The 23952-nt window shown below is 66.6% G+C and overlaps 1 protein-coding gene across 7 annotated transcripts in view; it reads right to left on the reverse strand.

Annotated features, from left to right (window-relative positions):
* The window catches only part of SARDH (sarcosine dehydrogenase), a 49113-nt gene extending 33231 nt beyond the window's left edge, over window positions 1-15882 (reverse strand). For 2 of the 7 annotated variants that reach the window (XM_036218200.1, XM_036218202.1), the window contains exons 1-8: window positions 13944-14129; window positions 12435-12795; window positions 11244-11422; window positions 9860-10039; window positions 9248-9371; window positions 9014-9114; window positions 2539-2643; window positions 1376-1505 (exon numbers count right to left, since the gene is read on the reverse strand). In XM_036218200.1, coding sequence (XP_036074093.1) covers window positions 1376-1505; window positions 2539-2643; window positions 9014-9114; window positions 9248-9371; window positions 9860-10039; window positions 11244-11422; window positions 12435-12765 — 1150 coding nt within the window. In that variant the 5' untranslated portion in view covers window positions 12766-12795; window positions 13944-14129. Of the gene's footprint in view, window positions 1-1375; window positions 1506-2538; window positions 2644-9013; window positions 9115-9247; window positions 9372-9859; window positions 10040-11243; window positions 11423-12434; window positions 12796-13943; window positions 14136-14602; window positions 14724-15773 lie in introns of those variants that run through there. The other 5 variants (XM_036218199.1, XM_036218198.1, XM_036218197.1 and 2 more) reach the window with 5 other exon arrangements.
* Between the last annotated feature and the right edge of the window lie 8070 nt (window positions 15883-23952).

Below are 23952 nucleotides of genomic sequence, written 5' to 3' on the forward strand. Positions count from 1 at the left end.
CGGCGTGGCTGCCCTGCTCCGGGCGGCCCGCCCTGCCCCCGCCAGCCCTGTGCTCCCGTCCGAGTCACCCGACTGCTCTGGGCCCCCCGCCGGCCGGCGCGGCATCTCTGCCACCGACGAGGTGACAGCTAGTGCAGGACGAAAGGCCAGCGAGTAACGCTGCGGGTGCTGGTGGCGGGGGCTTCCGGGCGGACCACGCTCAGAGTCCTGCAGTGGCAGCATCGGGCTCCAAGGCCAGCTGGAGCCCACCCAGGCCCCCGAGGTGCCCTGTGCAGGGAGCCCAGACCAGCAGCCCAGTGCCCTGCGCCCTCGCCCTGGCTCAGGTGGCCGCCCTGCCGGGGGCCGGCTCCTGCGGCTGCCGCCGTGGGCGCTCTGCCCGGTCTGCGACAGGCACCTGGCTCGGGGCAGGCGGGGACAGGCTGAGGGGCCGAGCCAACGCCGTGCATGCCCCCCCACACCACAGCCCTGCTCGTCCTGCCCCTCGGCCTAGAATCTTATTCTGGAAGCTTCTCCACCTGCACACAGCCCGAGACCCAGCTCAGACAACCCGCCCCGTCTGCATCAGCCTCTCCCGCCCCAGGGTGCCTTAGGGCACTGCCCAGGCCACCAAGCGGTCACTTCTCCCTGCTGGGCTGTGAGTCGCATGTGCAGGGATCTGTCAGGTCATCTTTCACCTCCCGAAGCCTGGCCAGCCGCCGGCGGACCCTGCAGGAATGAGCTGCTGGCCCTGGCCAGACGCTTCCGCTGAGTTTCCCCCTACCTGGGGCACTGGCCAGCAGGGCGGGGGCAGGGCTGGCTCTGCGTGCCTCGAGGGGTGTTCTGGGAGCTGAGCCCCTTCGTTCAGGGGCCCCCTCCTGCCCCAGCCTCCCCCAGCTCGGCTCTCAGAGGCCAGAGCGGGGCGGGGTGTTTCCAGGCTGGGCGGGCGAGCGGCCCCGTGGAGCAGCGGAGGGCGCAGGGCGCAGGTGAGGCTGACGGCCCAGGGCCCTGGCCCGGCGGGACATTCGGGAAGGAGCGAGCGCAGGGTCTGAGGCTGAACGGGACTGGGGGTCTACAGCCTCCCACAGAGGTGCTGGGAAGGGGCCGACGCCCATTGCACAGATGAAAACACTGAGTTCCAGGGACCAGCCGAGTGGGGCGTCGGGGGGACCTCACTCTGGGGCGGGAAGGCAGAGGGTGCGCCCAGCGGGGCAAGTTCCCGCCCTGACGAGTCAGGTCTCTGGCTCACGGGGAGGCATAGAGCTATGCCCACTGCCCAGGAGGTGACGGGGGGCAGGGGGTGGAGGGGAGCCCGGGCTCGGGCCTGGCACAGGCCAGCCCCGGGGTCGGCCCGAAGGACCCCTGATGTCCAGCCCCAGCTCCTGGGCTCCCCACTCACCTGGGCCACAGACCGTGGACTTGACCCCTGTCTTCTCCAGCACAGGGACCCGGTTGACGGCGCCTTCGATGTGCTGGGCGAACACCTCCCAGTCCAGGTCGAAGAGGCCGAAGGCAAACTTGTCCGACACCTGGGAGGTGGGCGGGGCCCTGCCCTGTGACGCCGCCCGGGGGCTCCAGCGTGCCCACGTCAGGCGGGTGACGGGGTGAGCTGGTCCCCACAGCGCCCTCAGCCCGTCTCCCCTCATCAGCCCACCAGCGGGGCCTGTCTGCTCCCGCTGCACCCAGCGCTCTGCCCGTGACCGGGCGGCCCGGCTTCCCCGGCCTCCGCCAGCCGAGTCCTCCTAAGTCACACGCGACAGACCACATGCCCCGCTCTCAGGCCACCATGTCCCCACAGCGCCTGCAGCCGGCAGAGCCCCGCGGGAGCCGGCGCTGCCCACACCGCCCCCGACCCGCAGCCACGCGGACCCTTGCCCACCATGCCAACCACCGGGCCTCACTCAGGGAGCCCTGCCCTACCCCCGCCTGCAGAACGCCCCCCCCCCAGCCTCGCCTCGCTCAGTGCGCAGGCCGACCCCCTTGTCTCTTTACTATACGTCTCCCCATCAAAATACAGGCCTCTGGGGACGGGGACGTCTTTCTGAGTCTCTCTCTTTCCCCCAAAAGTAAAACTGTCTCTGGCAAAGGCGGTCAGCCATTCAATGTGTGGACTAAATGCGCGACTATAGGGTGCGGACGGTCCACGCATGTTAAGAGGGCCGAGGGGGCCACGGGTCTATACTCAACCCCAGAAGCTTCCAGGAGAGGGCCCAGGCGGGGGCAGACGCCCCTCCAGTGGGGTGGGGGAGGGCCCAGGGTGCCGCTGCTGGACAGAGGTCTGGAACCTCTGCATGATGTCTAAGGCCGTCTCTGTATTTTCCCAGCCTCTAACTGCTGCCGCTTTGAGGCAAGCCCTCCACCTGCCTCGGGGCTGGGACCTACCTGTGCACCACCAGGCCCTGTGGAGGTCAGAGGAAAATGAGTTTGACCCTTGCGGGGCCGGGGCCCTGCCACATCTCAGGTATGCACCCGAGGGGCTTCGGGAGGGGGCCTGTCCGGAAGAAGGCTTCTCCATGCTGAGACGTAGCCCCAAAACCCTCCCTCGTTCCCTCCATGTCTCACCTCCTCCCAGAAGATGGGGTTGGCCTCATAGCCCCCCACCGACAAGGCGTCCCCTTGGAGGCGGAGGTAGATTGAGGCGTCATGGTCACGGACATTGGGCATGTTCTGGAAGGCGAGGCAGAGAGAACGGCGGTCAGCCAGGCCCGTGAGGTGGGCCCAGCACCTCCTCCAGGGGTCCCAGGCCTGCAGTGGGCCCAGCACCTCCTTCCTGTTGTAGGACCCTGAGGACAGAGTGGACCCGGGACCTCGGTTCCACAGTGGACAAACCAACCCGGCGCCCATAAAATAGCAGCAAAGATGTAAAAAGACAGAGGAATGGAAAGGGGGGGGTGTAACCCACAAAGACAAGTGGGCGAGAAGGACGACCGCAGACAGGCAGATCCCAACCCACGCCGGCGTGTGCAGTGTGGAGGGAAGAGGCCGTTGCCACAGGTCGGGTTTGGGGAGGGGAGACCGAACGAGTCGGGCCGGGGTCCCCCCTCTGTCCCTCTGATCTGCAGAGAGGTCAAGCCTGTGGCAATCCCAGGTCTCTCTGCATGGTGGGGTTGGTGGTACGCAGAGTGTGCGTGTGCGTGGGTGTGTGCAAGTGTGAGAGGATATGTGTGCACGTGCATGTATGTGCATGGGAAGACGGGTGGGGGTCTCTGCACAACAGCCGGACCCAGATCAGCTTCCACTGGTGCCAACCCCCTCCCCCACACAGCCCAGAGAGAAGCAGGTCGACAGAACCGGGGTGAGGAAGGGCGCAGGGTAACATCTCAGCAGGGGCCCAGAGGCAGCCAGTCCAAAATGGAGAGGATCGAAAGGCAGCAGGTGGAATCCTCCAGAAAGGGGAACGGGACTCGTTGATGTTGTGTGATTTCTTTTGAGTGTACGAGAATGCAGAGAATGTTACGGACAGTGTTTGACAGATCTGTCGAAATGTTTGGGAGAAAACTTTGACTGTCATGAATATCAGTGCAAATATCCTCAGCAAAATCCTGGCCAACCGAATCCAGCAACACATGAAAAGGATTATACACCAGGACCGAATGGGATCTTTCCCTGGAATGCAAGGTTGGTTTAACACCCGAAAATTGATCTATGTTGACAAAGGACGAAACCACTCCTCATCTCAACAGAGGCATAAAAAACTTGACTGAATCCAATACCCTTCATGATAAAGACACTCGACGATCTAAGCCTGGAAGAAAACTTCCTGGTAAAGGTACGAACGAAACACCCACAACGGACACAGACTCGCGACTCTTCCTCTAAGGGCAGCCACGAGAGGGCCGCCCGCCCTCCCCACTTCCAGTCGACAGTCCTAGCCAGGGACACAAGGTGAGAGGAAGAAACGAACGTCATCCAGGTGGGCGAAGGCGTGAAACTACCTCCATCTGCAGATGACGTAACCTTGTATACAGGAAATGCTAAAAAGCGAGCAAACCAACAAACACTAAAAAACTATTAGAACTAAAAAAATAGTTCAAAGGTCACAGGATACAAGGTCAATATACCAGCAAACAAAGAACTACTGTACTTCCATACGCTAGGAATGAGCACTCAAAAACGAAATTGAGAAAATATTCCATTTACACACCAAAAAGAATTTTTAAATGCTTATGGGTAAATTTAACGAAAGAAATGCAAAACTTGTACTCTAGAAGCGAGAAAATATTTTCGAAAGAAATTACGGAAGACCTAAATAAAGGAAAAGACACCCCGCGTTTACGAAACGCAGACGTACGATTAGGGTGACGGCACTCACTCCCCAGACTGACCGACAGGTTCAACACAATCTCTGTCAAAATCCCAGCCGGGTTCTTGGCAGAAATTGACAAGATGATCCGAAAATTCACATGGAAATGCAGGTCAGAGTCCTTCCTCACGCCACACACGAAACGTACTCAAAACGCACTGTGCGCCAAAGCACCAGAGCTGAAACTGCAAAGCTCTTGGAGGAAAATCGAGGAGACACTCTCCGAGGCCTTGGGCCAGGGAACACCCTCGAAACACGACACCGAGAGAGCCGGGACCGAAGGAAAGGACATCGGTCTACGCCCTCGAAACAAGAGCTTCGGTGCCGCCGCCACCGAGGAAGTGAGGGACGGCCACGGAACGGGAGGAAATACCTTCCAACCTCAAAGCCGATGAGAGACTTGTACCCAGAATACACCGAGAACTCTCGCGACCCAACAGAAAGACAAATACAGAGAGATGCGCAGAGCCACTAGTCATGAGGGAAATGCACCCCCAAACCACGACGGGCACCACGTCGCCCCGACCGGGACGGCTGGAACCGGACGACGGCGGGCGTCGGGGAGGACGTGGGGCCGTCGGCGCCCAGCGCGCGGCCGCTCGGGAGAACGGCCGGCAGGTCCTCAAAACGCCGAAGTCACCACACGACCCGGCGAGTCCGCCGCCGGGCGTCCGCCCACGAGACGTGAGCACGCGCGTCCACGTGAACCCTGGTCGTGTGCGTCCACGACGGCGTTATTTACAGCCGCCAAAAGGTGGAAACGGCTCCGACGACCACCCACGGGCGGCTGAGTAAGTGTGGGGCACACAGAAGAACGTCGTTTGGACCTAAGGTGGAATGAAGTCCACGTCCCGGCTGCACGAAGCTTTGAAAACGCGGAGCGCAGTAGCCGGACACAAGAGGTGCCGCGTTGTGCGACTCCGTTTTACTAAATGTCCCCAAACGCGAAGTCCGTAAAGACAGACGTCAGATTCGCGATTACCTAAGGCTGAGGGGAGGGGGTACAAACGGGGAGCGACCGATGCTGGGCACGGGGTGTAAGGGATGAAGAGGATGTTGGGAGAGGGGCGGGGGGTAGACTCAGGGCCGGGTACCCAGAGAACCGAGCAACGAGGGGAACGAGCCGCAGCTGCAGGAAACACAAACGCTGGACACGCTTCGCTCGGCAGGTAAGGACAGTTACACTGACGCCTCCTTACGCACGCTGACTGCCCATCCACCCGACAAACAAACGAGAAACAAGGCCTTCTTAGAAAGCGAGCAGGCGTGGGGGAGGCCCGGCCCCGCCGCGGCCGCTGGGCAGGGAGGAGCCGCCTCCTCTCGACCCCCCGTGGGCACCCTGCCCTGGAGAGGGACACACGGGGCGCGGACAGACGCGCGGGGCACAGACGGACACACGGGGCGCGGACGGACGCGCGGGGCACAGATGGACGTAGGGCGCAGACGGACATGTGGACACAGACAGATGTGGGGCGCAGACGGACACACGGGGCGCGGACGGAAGCACGGGGCGCGGACGGACACACGGGGCGCGGACGGACGCGTGGGCCCGAGGCCTCTGTCCCGTCTGTGAGGACCAGCGAGCAGGGACCGGCCGGGGAGACCGGGCTGCTGTGTCCCCCGCCACCGCGTCTCAGAGCGCTCTGCTCCTCCGCAGAACTAGCGCGAGCATCTGCCCTGAGGGCTCGTGTCGGGGCGCACAGGACGGCCTCAGGACCTGAGCGCCTCGGAAATGAAACGCAGTGATATCACGGCACTCTCCGTCGCCACCACGGCTGTGACCACGGGACGGGCTGCGGCAGCTGCACAGAGCAGGGCAGTGGGGACCCCTGGTGGCCACGCGAGCCCGACTCTCCTTCCAGCAGGATCAGTTTCCCCATCTCCCGGGCCTGGCAAGGCCCAGGCCGCCTCAGCACGTGCTCAGCTCAGCCCCAAGGCGACCACGGGGTACCCTCGCCGTCCTCTCCACAGCGGGGCCCACCCTACAGGTGTGACCCTGGCCCCGCTGACATCCCTGCCTCCCACCCTCAGCCATTCCCTTCCATCTGCTTCTGGTCCCCACTTCCTTCCAAATCCTGACAGCTGCTTCCTCCAGGAAGCCCACCTGATAGCTCCAGCCTTTCCTGGTCTCTCTCCCTGAAGCGCCCGGTGGCTGGACTGCCCTGCGCCCCTCGGCCACGTCCATCATCCTCCTCATCACAGCTGCCGCGTAACAAGCACCTGCTACGTGCTCACGTGGCAGGCACCAGGCTCAGCCCTCAGCAAAGCCCTGTGCGGTAGGTACAGTTTTTACCCATTTTGCAGAAAAGAAAATCGAGGCTCAGGTGGCGTAGTGACTCGCCCGGGCCGGGTAACGGGGGAGCCGGATGCGGACCCCGAGCCGGGGCGCAGACACCGAGCTGGGACGCAGACCCCGAGCCAGGACGCGGACCCCAAGCCTAGGCCTGGCCTGCTGCTCTGCGCCCCGGCTCAGCCGCTAGAACCCAGGATGAGACGGCTCCGCAGAACTGGGTCCCCCGGCCACCCAAGAAGAACGATGAAGAGCATGTGCTTCAGGCCCGAGCCCTTGCCGAGGCCCAGACCCGAGCAGGTGGTGTCCTGAGGCACAGGACTGCCAAGCCCGGGGAACTTCCTGACCGGAAGCGGATGGGTAGGCAGGCGGCATGCACCCCGGGACAGGCCCGGCCTCGGGGGGCGTCCGGCACGCGCCCCAGAGCCCCTGACGACGGGGTCTGCCTTGGCGGGCGAGGTTCTTCCTGCCGACTGGGGAGACCATGCCGGGGGATGTTAGGGCCCCAGGTCCTCTCCCCGCCCAGATCCAGACCGCCCCGGTGTGGTCTCGGGAGGCGCCGGCCCTCCAGACCCCGTGACGTGGCCGGCGGGGTGGAGGGGAGCGCGGGTAACTTCGCCCCCGGCCCCAAATCTCCTTTTCTCTCCCACAGAGCGTCCCGGAGCCTCCGTGGCGGGGGCACCAGGACACCCTGGAGCTCCCACAGCACACGGGGTCCCTGCGGGGCAGCGTTTGTGAAAAACGCCACTGACCCCAGCTCGGCTCTGACCTTGAACTCCGCAAGGTGGTCCTGGCCGGCTCTGCCTGAAAGGGGCCTCGAGCCAGGCTGGAGAGGCCGGGGTGCCACGTGGGCTCTGTGCACACCGGGCGACCCCACCGCAGGCCCCGCCGCAGGGCCCTGCCCCTCCGCCTGTCCCCCGCTTTAGCTCAGCCCTTGGAGCCCACAGCAGCCTGAGGGCGACCCCTGGTGGCCACCCCGGAGCTCTGCCCACGGAACGGGCCCTCAGACCCGGCCCGCCACAGCGGCCATGCCGATTCTCTCCGATCCCCAAACCCAGCCCCCGCGCCACACACAGCAGCCCTTAGGAGGTCTGTGCTGGGTCACGTCGAGCCACATAAAGGGAGGGGCAGAGGGGTGGGGACCCGGCCCCCCACAGCACCCCACTCCCTCCACCACTGCGGTCCACTAGCAGCCAGCATGACCTGTCCCCAGTGACCGGGGAAGCCAGGCTCATGCGGGGCCAGGCCAAGGCCCCCGGGACCCTCCCTGCTGAGGCCTGACCCGAAACAGGGGACCGTGGGCTCACTCCCCACCTGCCTGCCCACCCCCGAACTGCCTGCAGGTGCCGTGCTCCGTGTCCGCCCCTCCTCCACCGCGTCCCTCCTCTGCCACCCCCCAGACCCTTCGGAAGACCCATGGGACGCGGGAACGCCCCGCGGTCCGCAGACGGGGAGCCCGCGTTCACCTGTCTGTGCCCCCGGCTCCGCCTGACAAGAACTTGGTCCTTCCCGCATTACAGCCCCAGATCCCAGTCTAGAGCCTGGAACGCAGAGCTCGCCCGGTCAGCGTCCGGTGGAGGGGGGGGCGGGGCGGCGAGGGTCAGGTGGGATGGTGGACAGGTGGATTCATAAATGGACGGGTGGCGGAGGCTGGGCACAGGGAGAGATGGGTGGGGAGGGGCGGGGTAAGGGAGGGAGGGGCGGATGGGCAGGGGGTCGGACAGGTGGGCGGATGAATAAAGGATTAGACGGATAGAGAGAGCTGGATGGAGAGAGGGATCGAAGAAGGGTGGATGAAGGGGAGGACGGCAAGATGGATAGAGGGAGGGACATTAACGCAGGGATGAGGGACGGGGGGACGGAGGGAGGGAGGAGGGGCGGGTGTGGGGGCACGCGAGGAAAAGAGCCGGCGGATGGGGAATGGACGGACAGAGGGACGAGGAAGGGATGGGCGGGCGATGGACGGAGGGAGGGAGGAGCGGGCACCGACAGGGGACAGGAAGCCGCCGGCCACCACCACGGGAGCGGGAAGGCCAGGGGGGGGGGGCGAGGCGGGGGCGCACAGGGCCCCGCTCCTTGGGCAGAGGCGCATCCGGGCTCCCACGGAAGCTCTGGGGCCGGGAGTCCGTGCTCCTGGGAGCACACAAACCTGGGGGTTCCCAGAAATGCCTGCGGCACAGAACGTGGGGAGAAGCCGGGCGGGCCGCAGGGGGGGCGGGGGGCAGGGGGGGCCGCCACGCCGGACACTGCTCGGCCTCTCGCACCACCGAACACGGGGCGCCGTGATGCCCACTGCATGTGTGGGTGGCTGGGGCCCAGCACGCCGGGGGACCCACGGGAGTCGCAGCACCTGTCAGAGCTGGGGTCCAGAGCCAGGTCCCTGCCCCCCGCCCCCCACAAGCCAGCCACCCGCAGTCGACGCGATGCCCGGGGCTTCCGCGTACCTGGATGCCCTCTATGCGCTCGGTGACGACGTAGGCGTGATGCATGGCCACCAGCGGGACCTTGACTCCGGCCATGCGGCCCACGGCTCCCGCCCACACGCCTGCAGGCGGAGGACGGGTCAGCTCTGCCGGCAGCTGCCTGCCCTGGCCGTGACACCCCCAGGCCGGTCACTCCTGGGCCCCGCCTCCGGAGCTCGGCAGGGCTGGGGGGCGGCCAGCGAGGGCCAGTCTCACCTGCGCAGTTGACCACGCGGGGCGTCTGGATGGAGCCGTGTTCGGTCTCGACAGCCGCGACCCGCCGCACCCCGAAGTCGTCTGTCCGCACCCGGATGCCCGTCACCGGGCAGTTCTCAATGATCTCGGAGCGAGAGGAGAAGCTGCTCCCACAGCCACCGGCACCCCTGGCCGGGGCCCCCCACCCTGCCACCGCCCCATCCTGGTGGGCCTGGGACCCCTGCCTCTCCCAGGGCGGGCGGGCTCCACGTGACTACAAGGGAAGGGGGTGACCGAGGAGCCGGGAGCCACAGCCACACGGTCCTTGATTTGGAGAACTTGTCCCCACACACAGTGGCTCTTTTTCATAAAGTGACTTAAAAAATAATCAAGGCTCATTCGACTAAAAGATGTTTGTGGTTCTGATTGTGCTCAGAGGCCTGGAGCGAGGCTAAAACGCCAGCGCTGGCCACCTCGGGGCGGGGGGCTCATCTCGTCCCTTTGTCTTATGCCTCTTTCCTAAATTTTTTCTACAATTATGTGCGTATTTAAGACAGAGGAAGATAAAAACCGCGAGGAGGGGTTCTGCGAACAGACGGCTTCCGTGTGCGGACAGGACGGCGCCGTCCATACCTGTGCTCCGCGGGTGGCGGCAGCCCTGGCCAGCGCGGAGCAGGTGCCGGCCGGGTCCATGGTGCCGTCGTGTGGCACGTACAGCGTCCCGTAGAGGTCGTCCACGTTCATCAGCGGGTACAGCGCCTTGGTCTCTGCTGGGCTCAGCACGTGGGACTCCACGCCGTAGGCCTTGCCCAGCTGGTGGGCCCAGAGGCAAAGAGCTGAGCCCCCGGGGGTCCGACCCCCCGTGGCCACGCGCCTCCCCGTCTCTGAGCCTGCCTCCTCCAGGAAGCCCTGGCTGGTCACCATGCCCGGTGGCCCCGTGCTCAGAGGGCTCGGGCCACCCGCCTTCCCCATCCAGCTCCAACACGGCCCGAGATCTGAGGCAGGTCGCTTCACCTCCCCTGGGTGGACGCGAGTGATAACGCTTCTTGATGCCTCTACAGAGCTTGGATCGGTGCCTGGCACACAGGGCTTATTGTGCAAAATAAATGAAAATAACCCCCACAGGCCTTCTGTTTGGGGTTTGAGGATCAGGTTCCCCTGTGAGACCAGCTCCCCCCACAGACTTGGTCCTCTGCCCCAGGCCCCAGACTCGTCAGATGTGATTGGCCCCAGGGCAGCCAATCAAGTGTCCCCAGGCGCTGCCTATCAGGACAGGCTCCACCCCCCTGGAGACCAGCAAGCCAATCAGGTTCCCTGAGCATTGTGAAGGGAAAGGCAGACTTAGCTCGGCAGCCCCCCACCCCTGACGTGCTGAGAGGTGGGGGCTGGGGGCTTCCTTCTGCAGCCCCCAAGCCAGCCGTGAGGAGCTAAGGGGAGGAGGAGGCGAGAGGGTCACCTCCCGACCTGACCCGAGGCCAGGCTCATTCCAATGAAGCCAGCCGCCCCTGCCGCTCCCGGCCCGGGCACCCTGGGGAACTCAGCGGCCCTGTGCCAACGACCCTCTGCTAGCCACACGGCCGGCCGCTCGCTGGGCCCTGAGCCGGGATTCAGTCGGTGCTCGATAAGGGACGACTTGCTGGAGTAGCCCGTCTCACCCGTGCCCTGAAATTCGGGGTCCAGGCTGGCCGCTCTGGTGGAATCAACGCCCACCCCAAAGCGAAGGCTTCCGCGAGGCAAGGCTTCCTCCCCCGTGCCCCCACCTTCCCCCCGACAACGGCCCTGTCCCCGGTGCCCGGGAAGGGCGGTCGCTGCCTCCTGTCTCCGCGGCCCCGTGCATGTCGGTAGCGACGCCCACACACTGGGCAACGCGGCCCCATTTCAAAGGTGCAAATGCCGCCTCAGAGAGGCAGAGCGGCCTGTCCCGGGTGGCACGGCCAGCAGGGGGGCTCCTCCCCTGCGCCGTGTGCCTGGCGCCTGCCGGCAGGCCCGCACCCCCGCCCCGGCCGGGCGCACCCACCGACATGAGGCGCTGGTACTCGAGCAGACGCTGCTGGCTGGACGCGATGAACAGGCCGCCGTTCTGCACCCAGCCCGCGTGCAGCCCCGTCTCCTCCGGCAGGTCGCGGCTCACCACGCGCCTCGTGTGGGCCAGCAGCTCGACCTCCACGTCGCTGGGCCGCAGCTGCCACAGCAGGCCTGGCGGGGAGCGCAGGCCCGTCAGCCCCCCACGGTGGCACCGCACCCCTCCCACCGTGGTCGGCGGGGCCGGCCCCTCTCCGCGGGCCGTGGGCACCCCGCGAGGTCGAGGAGCAGGGAACAGCGGGGTCGAGGCTGGGCTCTAGGACGGGCCTCCCCGCCCTTGGGCGGCTCAGAGAGCGACAACATCGAAGTCTGCATTCATCGCGCACCTACTGTGTGCCGAGCCCTGGGCTAAGCTGTCACAGGGTGCCGGGGCAGCCCCGTGAGGCAGAAGGATTAGTCTTCCCAATGCGGGCTCTTCTGCGGCAAGCTGCCCCCTTCCGAGCAGAGTCTGGGGGCAGGAGGCCGGGAGGCAGGCCGCGTGACCGCGGGCGCAGGCCGCGTGCCTAGCGACGCGGGCAGAGGGACGGCAGTGTGCGCGGCCCCACTGTGTCAGTGGCCGAGACCTGTGACGCCTCAGCTCCTGCCAACACCAGGTTCCGTGACCTCGCGCTGGTCACGTGATCACGCTGGCCGAGTGATACTGATACTGCCCAAATGAGAGCGTTGGCCTCACCAACCCAGGGTCGAGGCACAAGTTCGGCTGCCCTGGGGCACGTGCGCGTAGTAGGTGCTTAATACATGCTTGCTGGTTAGGTAGGAGGACAGCAGACAACGGCACAGGCCCCAGCTTGGGGGAGGGGACGCTGGAGGACCCCACCCCGTCCACCCTCCACGCCCTGTGGACGCCCCTCACCCCAGCTGGCTCTGTCCGGGGAAAGGGGTTCCGCTCTGCGGACAGACAGCTGCCTGGGCCCCAGCTCGGGTCCTAGCTTCGGCCTCCGGGGTCCCGCAGGTCCCACCACAGCCCTTCGGAGGCTCGGGGACACGCAGGGCCCGCCACCTGCCACCTGCGGACTGACCCTGGATCTCTCCTGGGCCCGTCGCCCCCTGCTCGGCCTCCTCTGAGAGGCCCGTGGCGGTCGGCCCGGACCCGGCCCAGGCCGAGCCCGCGCGCGCCTCGCCGTACCTGCCGTGTGCCAGGTGGTCCCCGACGTCAGCCGCTCCCGCTCCAGCAGCAGCGCGCCCCGCACGCCCAGCTTGGCCAGGTGGTACAGGGTCTGGCAGCCCAAGCTGCCCCCGCCGATGACCACCACGTCGGCTGTGCTGGGCAGGGGCCGGCTTGGGCCTCGGGCCGCCGCCGAGGGGCCGGCTTCCTCCTTCAGGGTCCGCTGGTACGGCACATTCTTCTCGGCGGTGGGGTGGGCCCCGCTGCTCAGGGGGCACAGCCCCGGGCGCCGGGCAGGGCTCAGGGGAGGGCGGGTGGCGGCCACACGGAGGGCTCGGCTCAGCGAGGCCATGGGGTCTCCAGGTGTCAGCGCTGCGGAGGGCTGTGGGGAGAGTCGGGGCCGGCTGGGGTGTGGGCCGGACACGGCGTGCCAGGCGAGACCCCAGAGGACCCGGGGAGAGTCGGGGCCGGCTGGGGTGTGGGCCGGACACGGCGTGCCAGGCGAGACCCCAGAGGACCCGGGGAGAGTCGGGGCCGGCTGGGGTGTGGGCCGGACACGGCGTGCCAGGCGAGACCCCAGAGGACCCGGGGAGAGTCGGGGCCGGCTGGGGTGTGGGCCGGACACGGAGTGCCAGGCGAGACCCCAGAGGACCCTGCCCCCAGGCTGCACCCTCAGGCCCTCCTCCTGCCAGCACCCCACGGCCTTCAGTGCTCATGGTGGAGGATGGACGGCCCCAGCCGGCCGGGGGAGTTGACAGCCTGGGGGGTGTGGGGGGTGGCGGGGCTGCAGGAGGAGGCAGAGAGGAGGGGCTAGAGTCAGGCCCGGGGTCAGCGGGGTCAGCCAGAGGGCAGAATGTGAGCGGGAGCCCACTTCCAAGGACAGGGGGTGCGGCAGAGCGAACCAGGTGTGGGGCCCGCCCAACGTGGGGAGGAAGGGGCGCCTGGGGGTCCCCCTGGGCCCGCATGGGATCCCCAGGAGAGGGACGAAGTGGGGGTGGGCGGGCCACCCGAGCGAGTCGTCGCGGTGGACGCTGACGAACTGATTAATCGAGAAAAGCAACTCCGCTTCCCGGCGTGACCCGCGGGCCGGGCTCCCGGCATGCGACTGCGAAGCGCCCCGAATCACTGCAGACGTTGCCCCCAGCTCACAGGGGGGACACTGAGGCGCACAGAGCCTCCGCGCCAGGGTCACAGGGCCAGGCCCATGCGCGGCCCGGCCTGCGGCTCTCCCGGCCCCTCCTGCCCTCTGGCCCGCAGACGGCACCGGGCCCAGCTTGGGGGAGGGGAGGCCGGGGAGGTGCCCGGCCCACCACCACACACTCTAACCCCCTCCACGTAGGGGACCCGCCTCCCCCTCGGTGACCCCTCCTAGAGGCGTGGGGGTGTGGGGGGCAGCGGGGAGCTGTGATTCTGGGGCTGTGGGAATGGGGGGTGGGAAGTGGGGCAGGGAGCCCCGTCCCCTTGGCCACCGCAGTCCGACAGCCCCGGGCACGGAGAGGCCCGCCGCCCCCTGCTGGTGTCTGAACTAACCTTCCACCCTCGAAGTCCTCAGCCTTCCCAGGAGGTGCCGAAGCGGCGGGAAGTCCGCCTCGGCTGGGTGCCAGCAAGACCCTCCCGGGCCGGCTGGGCACCTGCCCCCACCCGCAGCGCTGCCCAGGGCACTTGCTCGGCCTCTGGCCCGGCCCCCTCCCTGCCCCCGGCCAGGCCGGCGCCAGCTGCCAGCCCGGGAAGCCGCCACGTGCCCCCGGCCAGCCCACCTGGACTGGGGCGGGGCTGACAGGGCCCCAGCGGAAGCTGCTGCTTCGTGATTAACCTGCTCCCCGCCCCCGCCCCCTCTCCCCCCGCCCGGAGTCGGCCCAGTGGCCGTTCACTGCCAGGGGCGAGGGCACAGGACGGCCCGGGCCTGGGGTCAGACAGACGGGCTTGAGCAAACACTTGAGCTGCGCCGGCTGGCAGGGGCCAGAGGCGCCCTCTTGGAGGGAGGAGAAGGGGGTTGATGGCCTCCACCTAGTAAAGAGGGGAGGTGCCCAGGCCCCCCACCCACACAGTGACCCATGGTCCTGCCCACCCAGTCCGATGGCCGATGGTCACAGCAGCCAGAAGCAGAGAGATCTCAGCCCACTCTGAGCCCGTCCCAGCCCCGCCCACCCCGGGGAGGGCCCGGGCCTTGTCCCTCCCGAGGGGTGTACCTCATCGGCCAGCCAGCCGCAGTACCCCGTAGCCCCAAGAGGCCTGCCAATGCCTGGCCTAGTCGCTGCTGCCGGCTTCCTTCTTGAGGAGGTCCCAACCGGAACAGGCCGCCCCTGCCCCGCCCCCAGCCGCTTGGCCAGCCCCGGTCACCGCCCACCACAGGGCGGGAGGCACCGCCCAGCGGCTCAGGCCAGCCAGGGGCGGTCAAGTGGGCAGCTCTGCAGGTGGCAGGGTGGGCGGTGGACCCTGCACCCCCGTTAACCCTGGGTGGCCTGGCAGTTGGCCTCACTTCCTCACCCCTAAAACAAGGGTCACAGATGGCTGCCTACGGGTGAACCTGCGACCCCGCCTGCCCATACCTGCTTGTGCCCGCCGCCCCCCCCGTGCCCCCAGGCCAGGTGGGCAGAGAGCCCCGGTGAGCAGCAGCCTCGTGCCAGCGCCCGGGGCCCCCTGCGGCCTCTGCACCAGGTGACGCGGGGCCTCAGCACAGAGTCTCTGTCCAGCCAGCTCGCTCACCCCGGGGAGGGGCGTCCGCGGCCTTCAGGGGCAGGGGCGGGGCCGGGAGTCTGGGTCCAGCTTCCCCAGGGTAGGGGTGGCTGCCTCCACGTGACGCTGGGGGCACCGGGACCCAGAGAGGGCGGCCAGCTTGCCTCAGGCCACACAGCCAGCGGGAGGGGCAGCCAGACCGGAAGCCGGCATGCAGCCTGTGCCCGCGCCTGGAGGGGCCGCTCGGAGTCGGGGCGGAAGGGCACGTGGGCCTCCGGACGTGCCAAGACTCGGGACAAATGCGACGTGGAACAGGACCTCCCCCCCTGCGGCCGAGCGAGCAGCGTTCACACTACAGTTGGTGGCCAGGAGCAGGTGGCTGCTGAGACGTGGCCTCGAGGGCGGCCCCACCGGCCGCGGCACCGAATGACTCGTGACTGTCCAGGCCGTCCGGCTGCCGCCAGCTCGTCCCCAGCACTTACTGAGCACCCACTGCATACAACGCACTTAGTCCAGAGCAGACTGAGACCCAGCCCCTGCCCTGTGGGCCCCGGGGTACAGGGAGAAGAGGCGGCGGCTGGGGCGGGCCCTCCGCCCAGCAGGAGCCGGGACGGTGGAGGTGGCCTGGGCTCTGGCCTGACCTTGTGCTCGGCCCCCACCATGGGGACGGGCACCGTCACTCACTCCGCTGGCTGCAGCAGCACGAGGCTTCCTTGGGGTGGCGTGCGGGTCCGCAGCCCGGTCACGCTGCTGTGGTCGCCCCGGGGCTGCACTTGCTGAACCGGGGAAGGCTGGGCCAGCGAGGGCGAGGAAGGGGCACGGCCGCCTCCCCGTCTGGGCCTGGGACGTGGGGCGCACGCGTGAGTGACCCACCGGCCACGCAGCCGAGACCGCTCCGGGCCCTGCACTCAAAGACGGGCCGCCGTTGCAAAATCGTCACACTCCAAGTGGGCAGCTGCCTCCTTGGACTGTGGACGGGGGGTGGTGGCCGCAGGGCCGGGCCTGGCCATGGGTCAGCCAGGTGATCGATCGGGTGCGGCCTGCGTCTGGGAGAGGGGGGTGGGCCGCCCCGTCTCCCCTGGGTGCCAGAGGGCACACCTCGTGCTGAGGAGAGGGTCCTGCTGCCAACCTGCTGGACCGCGCTGGGCCGGCCCCCGCGCGCCGAGCCTCGGTGTCCCCCTCTGGGAAGTAGGAACCGTAACCCCTGCAGCGCACACTTCGGGGAAGTTTTCTGAGTTCACCTGCACCGTGTTACCTTCCACCTTCAGTGCGTTTGGAAGAAAACCACGTGCAAACTGACGTCCCAGGATTCCAGGCCTCCAACCGCACGGGCCGCAGAGGCAGGTGGCCCATGCCTGCCTGCAGGGCCAGCCCTCGTCCGGGGCACAGGGAGGCACCTGCAGGTCGCCCCCTGCCCGCACAGAAGTCCAGGCGGAGCAGGCGGAGGGGCCGGGGAGGAAACCTCTCCGCGAGGCCCTGCAGAAGGACGCTGAGTATCAATCAACACAACACCGGACCACCTGATGGAGGGAGGTGGCGCCCCGCCCCGGGGGCTCTGCGCAGGGCGGCCCCAGCCCCTCGGGGGACAGGCGGCCGGGCACCTTGCATGAGAAACGGCTGCTGCCCATTGGGGAGGGGAGGAAACCGGCTGGGACACAGCCAAGGGCGCCGGCCCCGGGCGGTCTGCCGACCAGGGAAGCTTCCGGAACGGCTTTTGAGGGCTGGATTTATACTGCGAAAACGTCACTTCTCCAACATGAAAGATAAGTGCATCGACCACACGACGTCATGAAGACAGATGTTCACCACCTGGGGTGCGAGAGGCAGGTGGGCACCCCGACCCCCTGCTGCTGCACGCCGAGGCCGGGCAGAAACGCTCGGGCACAGCCACCTGCGCACAGGTGTGTCCCGGAACGAGGCCGAGTGCCCCGCCCCCACACGCACAGCAGGGGTAGCTGGCTTCGTGCCGGGACCCCCAGGCTCCCCTGTCACTCTGTGACTTTTGAGGGAAATAAAGGTGAAGGTGGACGGGCCACTCCTGGCTGGGCCCCCGGCACCACCGCCGCCCAGCGGGGAGACAGACGGGGCTGCAGGGGAGCTTCCTGCTTCGAGGACGGCCTGGGGCTCGGGGCACTGGGAGGGAGGGGTGGGGAAGCAGGGGCCAAGGGCGCGAGACCCACACCCCCCCCCACTGCCCTCCCCACCCGGAAAGCCAAGCCTTCTAGGCCCCCGCTCGGCCGGCAGGCTGTTTGCATGTTCACAGGAATGACAGGATCTATGAAAACCCAGATTTCCCCGCTTCTCTCGACACACTGGGACGCGAGGGCCCCCTGGGCTGGGACGCGAGGGCCCCCTCCTGGCCTGGGACCCACGGGCCCCTGGACCCACACCCTGCCCCACACCCTTAGATGGGGCCCGTTTTGTCCAGTCCCCGCTCTGCCACTTGCACCTTTCATGTCCCCTGCTGGCCTCTGGGGGGTTTCTGACCACTGACCCGGGCCCCAGGCACCACGGGGGGCGGGTAGGGAGGCGGCTTGCTCCCTTGCTCTGGGGGCAGGAGCACCCCACTCCAGTGGCGGCCGGGCGCCAGGGACCGCCGGCCTTGCTGGGAACAGAGAGCAGGGCCCGGGGGTCTGGAGCCCTCCGGTGCTGACGGGAGGACAGCAGCCCACTGAGGGGGGCCTGGACCCCACCAGGCAGCCGGCCTGGCCCCCCGGAGGCCGCCCGTGGAGGGGACACCTCCCCCTGGTGGCCGCGTGTGAGTACGACGCCCTGGGAGAGCGGGACACAGACCAGGGACACAGGCCCGGGACAGGGACGGTCCCCAGGAGGAGGCCGTGGGCAGGCAGGCGGACCCGCACGGGGCTGGCAGCCCGGGCTCGCCTGGCCGACCCGCCGCCGGCCGCCGGAAACTCGCCCTGGCAGAGCTTCCTGGCCAACGCCACGGGCTCCGCCCCGGGTCCTGAGAGGGGCGGCGCCCCTGGCTGCCGGGCGGCGTTTCTCCCCTCGACTCTGTCCGCTCTCATCTCGCGCGTTTTGAGGTGCCGTGCAGAGGGCAGCGCGCCCCGGGACTCTGGCTCGCCGTCCGAGCGTCCCTTCTCATCCTGAAGTGACGAACCTCTTTCCGACAGGGCGCAGCTCCGCGTCAAGTCCGGCTCCCGGGGCGGGCACTGTGCCGACCTCCGACCTGCGGACGCTCCCGCCAGCGCCTGGCCCACGCGCCAGGAGGGCCGTGCCGGACGCGGCGCGTGGGACGTCCGGCCCCTGGCGCCCCCTGGCGCGTCCTCCTCCTTGGCTCCACGTCCAACGTTCCCGGGACCTGCCGTCCCGGCCGCGCCCAGCACGGCCCCGTGTACGTGTGCCCCCAGCTGCGCGCGTCTCCGGCCGCGCCGCCCTGAACACGCCCGGGTCCCGTCTGATCGCGGAGGCCGAGCGGCGTCGGGCCTGGTTCGTGTTCGGATGGGAGACCACCCAGGAAGCCCAGGTGCTGCGGGCGCAAAAAATAAGGGTTTATAAACTGACCAGGTCCTTGCCATCTGTGAGGTCAACCAAGGGTCCCCTCGCCCCAAAAATAAATTAATTTAATTAAATTAAAAAAATAGGAATCGACGGAGCCGTCCTCATCCACGAGGGGCGAGGGCAGCAGCGGCTCGGGGAGCTGGCCGAGCAGGACGGGGCCGTCCCCACGCGGGGGGCACCGGACGCCGTGCCTTCTCTGCCGAACGCGCTCCCTCACTGACCACGTGCACACGGCACGCGGCGGGGTCCACACTGCGGACGTGTCGGAGTCCGTGTCGGGCCACGTCACGGCGGCAGTGAGTGTGGAAACCCGCCCCTCCCCCAGCGCGTGTGGCTCCAAGCCCACAGGGACCCGCAGGAACCGTCGTGTGAATGAACTGAGGTCAGCCGCACACAGTGACTCTCAGACCGGGGTGGGCCTGGACCGGGAGGCCCGAGAAAGCTCAGTGTCCCGGACATTCTTCATGCGAGTCAAGGTTACCCATCCCCATGGCAAACCTGGCGGGGGGCTGGCCGCCTCCTTGCTAGGCTGACCCCTCGGGGCCATCTGGTCCCCGTGGCGGGCCGAGGCTGTTATCCAGTTCTGCACCCTTCTCTTCCTTCTGTGGGAGATGGGGAGAGAAACTTCTAGGTGTCCCTAAAGCAAGGCGTCATGCCCTCCCCTGCCCCTTCTCCTTCCTGTTGGATGGACCATGAGGCCACACAGGGGACCCAAAAAACAGAAATACCTCAGTCCTGACACCATGAGCCCAGTCCTGGCCTGGGTCACCCCCCAGACGGCTAGGCGAGCGAGAACTAACCCTCCCTCGTCTCACGGGTCAGACTGGGTAGCATCCGGCTCAGGCTCCCGCTCATGCGACCGCGGAGAACCGAGGCTGGATCTCGTCCCACCGGTCGGCCTCATGGCCCCGACGGCACGGAAGTGTCCCCGTGTGGGCCCATCGTCCAGAGGGGAGCCAGGGGGACGAGGCGCGCACGTGGATGTGCACACATGTGTCTTCTTCTAGGGAGAGTGAAAGGTCCGAACCAAATACGTCAGGCTGTGAGCAAAGGACGGGAGACTGAGTTTAACCCACAAACACCGGAGTCCAGCCCCGAGTGGGACAGGGGCTCGCTCGGCTCCACCGCCGCCCCCGCCTGCCGAGGGCGGTAATTTCAAAACCCTGTAATTTGTGCCCATTTAATCCGTTTGTAATGCTCCCCTTGGAAAAATGACGTTTTAAATTGATGACTTGGAAATGGTTCATGGAGGTGTAAGACTTTGCTCAAGGATCAGTGCTGGGTCTCGGCCTGAAGAATCCCTGTCTGAAAGGCAAGTATGGCCCCGTCCTTGGCGTCCGTGTGTGACATGAACAGTCTCGGCCATACGCGACGAGCTTGCTATGAAGCATTCATATCCTTTAAAATAAATTCCAAATAACTTACAATTCCATTACGATTTACTGATGAGTTTATTTCTTAATTGGCAAGCATCCCGAAGTCTCTTGCATATTTTTTTATTATTAATTTCTAATTCGACTCACTGTGGCGAGACACCCACCTCGCGAGTGCAGGCGGGAGCTATGACCGAGGTGATCGCGTTCTGTTACGTAAGACGTCATCTTGGGAGACCGAGGCGAGGCCCTCCCGCTGGCCGCGGAAAAGTGGGGCCTCGGTCACAGCCCAGCGAGGAAACGAATCGGCCGACGGCCTGGACGAGCGCGAACGGACCCCGCCCCAGTCAGGCCTCCGAGTGAACACAGCCTGCCGACGCCCGGCCCGCGGCCCCGGGAGACCCCGAGCAGAGCCGGAGGTGCCGTGCTCAGGCTTCCCCCGACAGGGCTGGGGCAGCGAGCGTGGCCGTTTGGTCACGGGGCAGGTGGTTGGCCACGGGACAGCTGGCCCTCCGTCCGAGCAGGGACGCGTCCGTGGGCCTCCGGGGGCAGCCGTGTGCATCGCCCTCTCCCGAGCGTCGGGCTGTGGCCGTCACCTCGGGGGTCCCATCTCGTTCGGGTCAGATGCCATCCTGCTGCCATTTCTGACTGTTGGTGTGTGTTCTGACATATCCATGAGCTTACCTATAGAACCTTCTAGAGCGAATCTGCCAGTGCGGGGGTGTTAAACGTTTTCGTCTAAAAATGCCTGCGCATTGTCCTGGTTTTTGAAATATGCTTTTGGGGGGCGGCGGCTTAGAAGACGTTATCCCATTATTTCTGCTCCATAGTTGTTTCGTGAGAAGTGGCTTCTCTGCTGGGTCCAGCTGTTTGTAAGAGGGCTCGTGTCCAGCATCCGTCTGTGTCAGCGTGATGGTCAGTCCTGGACTTGCGTTCTTCCTTGTTTTGAACGCTTCTTGGGATTCGTTGGTTCTCCATTCTCTAGACTGATGACTTTGATCAGCTCTGGCCGTTCCGAGGGCCGGCCGGCAGTGCCCCAGATCCCGCCTCCCCTCCGTCCTCTATGCCCCCCTCTGGCCTCCATCTGGATTAGATGCACACTGGTCCTTCCCATGCCACGTCCGTCTCCACTCGTTTAATCTCTGCACAGTCGGCGACGTCATCGGAACGATTTCCAGTTCACTAATTATTTCTCTGACTGTGTCTGATGTGACCCATCGCGATTTAAAACACTTTGGTACAGAGGACTATTTGAAAATGGCCCTGCAAGTCCACTGTGGGTCGGCGCGACCGCGAACCCCCGGGAGCTTCTCCCTAGTCTCAGAAGGAGACGCAGACTTCCCTGGGGTCGATCATTCCCTTCTGTTGGCAAGAAGGGGCTACAATTCTCGGCACCCCGAGACCTCCCCGGGGCAGGGCGGCAGGCATTCCCAGACAGCTGCCACACGCAACGGGAACCCGAGTAGGTTTCTTGCCGTCCTCCGTCCGACGAGGCCATTTCGCGCTCGCACCACGCGGTGGTCACGGGGCGGGGCCGACTTGGTCCCCCTCCCGCGTGCAAACGCGCCGTGCACCCCCCCGGCCGCAGCGGCCCCCGCGCTGGCCTCACGAATGCCCCTCGACAGTGCTCCTCCCTCGACCCGCACCGCGGGGCGCTGAGGGCCCCCCGGGGCCCGGCCGCTCGGCGGTGCCGGCTCCTGCCTCGCGGGCGCGGAAGTTCTGCTGGTCTTTGTCTGGCTGGTTGGGTCTGATTTTCCAACTTCTCGCGCTCCGCACCTGAGTCCAGTCGCCGTCCGCCTACCGAGAAGCGAAGTTATTTCACAGGCCCTTTTCGCGGACCCGACTCCGCAGCCCGAGGGTCTCGCCGCCCCTGGGAGGCGTCTCGTTTCCTCGTGGGATCTGCGCTTTGGGGCCAGTGAGCACGTGTTTCTTGGAACTTTCCCTCGGGGGACTTTTGGGGGCAGAAATTGAAAGCGGATTCTTCCCAGGGTGATTTGCATTTCCTCCTCCTGGGCGTCCAGGGGTGTCGACGACCAGACCCCACCTTACACTCGCAGCTCTGGGTTTTCACACCCGCGGGAAGTAAACGCAGGCTGCACCCTTCTCGAGGCCACGTTAGAGTCACGCACGGCATCTGTTTCCCAGGGGTGACGTACCGACGCGGCCCAGACCGAGGGGCCGGAACAGACAGAGGTGCCGTCTCAGTTCCGGGGGCCGGAAGCCCGAGGGCAGGCGTCGGCTGGGCTGGTTCCTTCCGAGGGCTCCAGGTGAGAAGCTGCCCCAGGCCTCCCGAGCGTCTGACAGTCTGCTGACCGTCTCTGGGGTTCCTCGGCTCGTAGACGTAGCTCCCCCTCTCCACCTCCGTCTCCGCATGGCCTTCTCCCTGCGCGCACGTCTGGCTTCCAACGTCCGCTTTCCATGAGACCAGTTAGATCAGGTCAGGGCCACCCGACGACCTCGCTCGGCGTAACCTGACCCCAGCTGCAGGGACCCGATGCCCACGTCAGGTCCCGTTCGCAGGCGCCGGGGGCTGGGACGCCATCCTGTCTCTTGGGGAGGGGCACAAATCGATCCGTGACACACACTCTCCGGGAAGTTTTCGTTGTTCCTTTCCACCCACTGTTAAGGTACAGAAAGGAGAAGGCTCCGCGCTTTCCCGTGGTGGCCGTGGTGGCCGGGCAGAGGGAGGAAGCTGTTTCTGGTCACCCCGACCTTTGCAGTGACAGCTGCCGGAACCCCAGCCTTTAGGAGGGGCTCGCCTATTAGACTGGGCACTCGGGGGCCCCGCGCTGTGTCCCCTCGCCCCTGCTCGGCCAGGCGATGGGGCGCGCAGCTCGCCCGGCCCCCACCCCCGACTCCCGCCTCCGCGAGCTTCGGCACCGGCTTCTCCTCCGTGGCCGGCTCCCTGCCGCGCTTAGAAATACTTCGCCCCGTTTTTGTGGGTTTTATCGCCTCTGTCGCAGGCAGAGCGGCCCGAGGGCGTCCACACCCCCATCTCCAGGACCTGGAAATGTGACCTCGGTGCAGAAGGCTCTGCAGACGGGAGGAAGGTCAAGGGCCTTGAGACGGGAGGTTCCCCCATTATCTGGGTGGGACCAACCTTGTCACATGGCGTCCTCGAAAGCAGAGAGCCCTCCCCGGCTGCGGTCAGAGACGCACCCTGCTGGCTGTGACGACGGACGAAGGGGCCGTGATCGAGGACCCAGGAAGCTTCCGGAAGCGGGAAAAGGCGAGGACATGGGGTCTCCCTTGGGCCCCCGGACGGGAACACACGAGGTGGCTGTGCCGCCACCCCGATGCCGGCCCGCGGGACCTGCGCGGCCCACGGCCCCCGGGGCTGCGAGGCCGCGGACGCCTGCCATTCCAAGCCGCCGCTTTCGTGGCAACTCGTCGTGGCAGCTGTGGAAATCCAGGCCACGCGCACGCGGCCGGACGCGGGAGCCGGCCTCCCGGACTCGGCCGTCGCCCCTCCCGGGCCGCTGCTCCCCCCCTTCCCGTCGCCCTCGGGCGTCCGCTCGGCGTGTGACCTTGCCCGGCCTGCACCTTCGTGTCGTCGGTTACTTACCCGGTGTAAGTGACGTCGCTCGACTTTTACCTAGAAAAGATGAGAAAGCCAAGACGCCTTTGCCGTTCCGGAACCACGGTTGCATTTGCGGCTCCCTGTCCCGGGGTTTGCGATGGTTGTATTAGGGACCGTCACCAAATCTGCACCTTGTTTACGGCCCGTCCCCGGTTACGGGTTCCGCGTTCAGGCCCAGCCTGGGCGTGGCTCCCGCGTCCCTGTGGCTGAAGGTCGCCCCCCCCGCCCCGCCCCGCGTTTCTGAGACGCTGAGACGCGACGGACCCTGACCTTGCGCAGGCCGAAAACTGCCTGCCTGCTGCCTTACGCCCGGCGACTAGGGGAGCCTAGTCCCTGGGTCCCTCTTTCTCATGAGAACTTTGCGGGCACTGCCCCACATCCCCAGCATCGA

Source organism: Rousettus aegyptiacus, unplaced genomic scaffold (genome assembly GCF_014176215.1).
Source record: "Rousettus aegyptiacus isolate mRouAeg1 unplaced genomic scaffold, mRouAeg1.p scaffold_m13_p_3, whole genome shotgun sequence".
Lineage (NCBI taxonomy): Eukaryota > Metazoa > Chordata > Mammalia > Chiroptera > Pteropodidae > Rousettus > Rousettus aegyptiacus.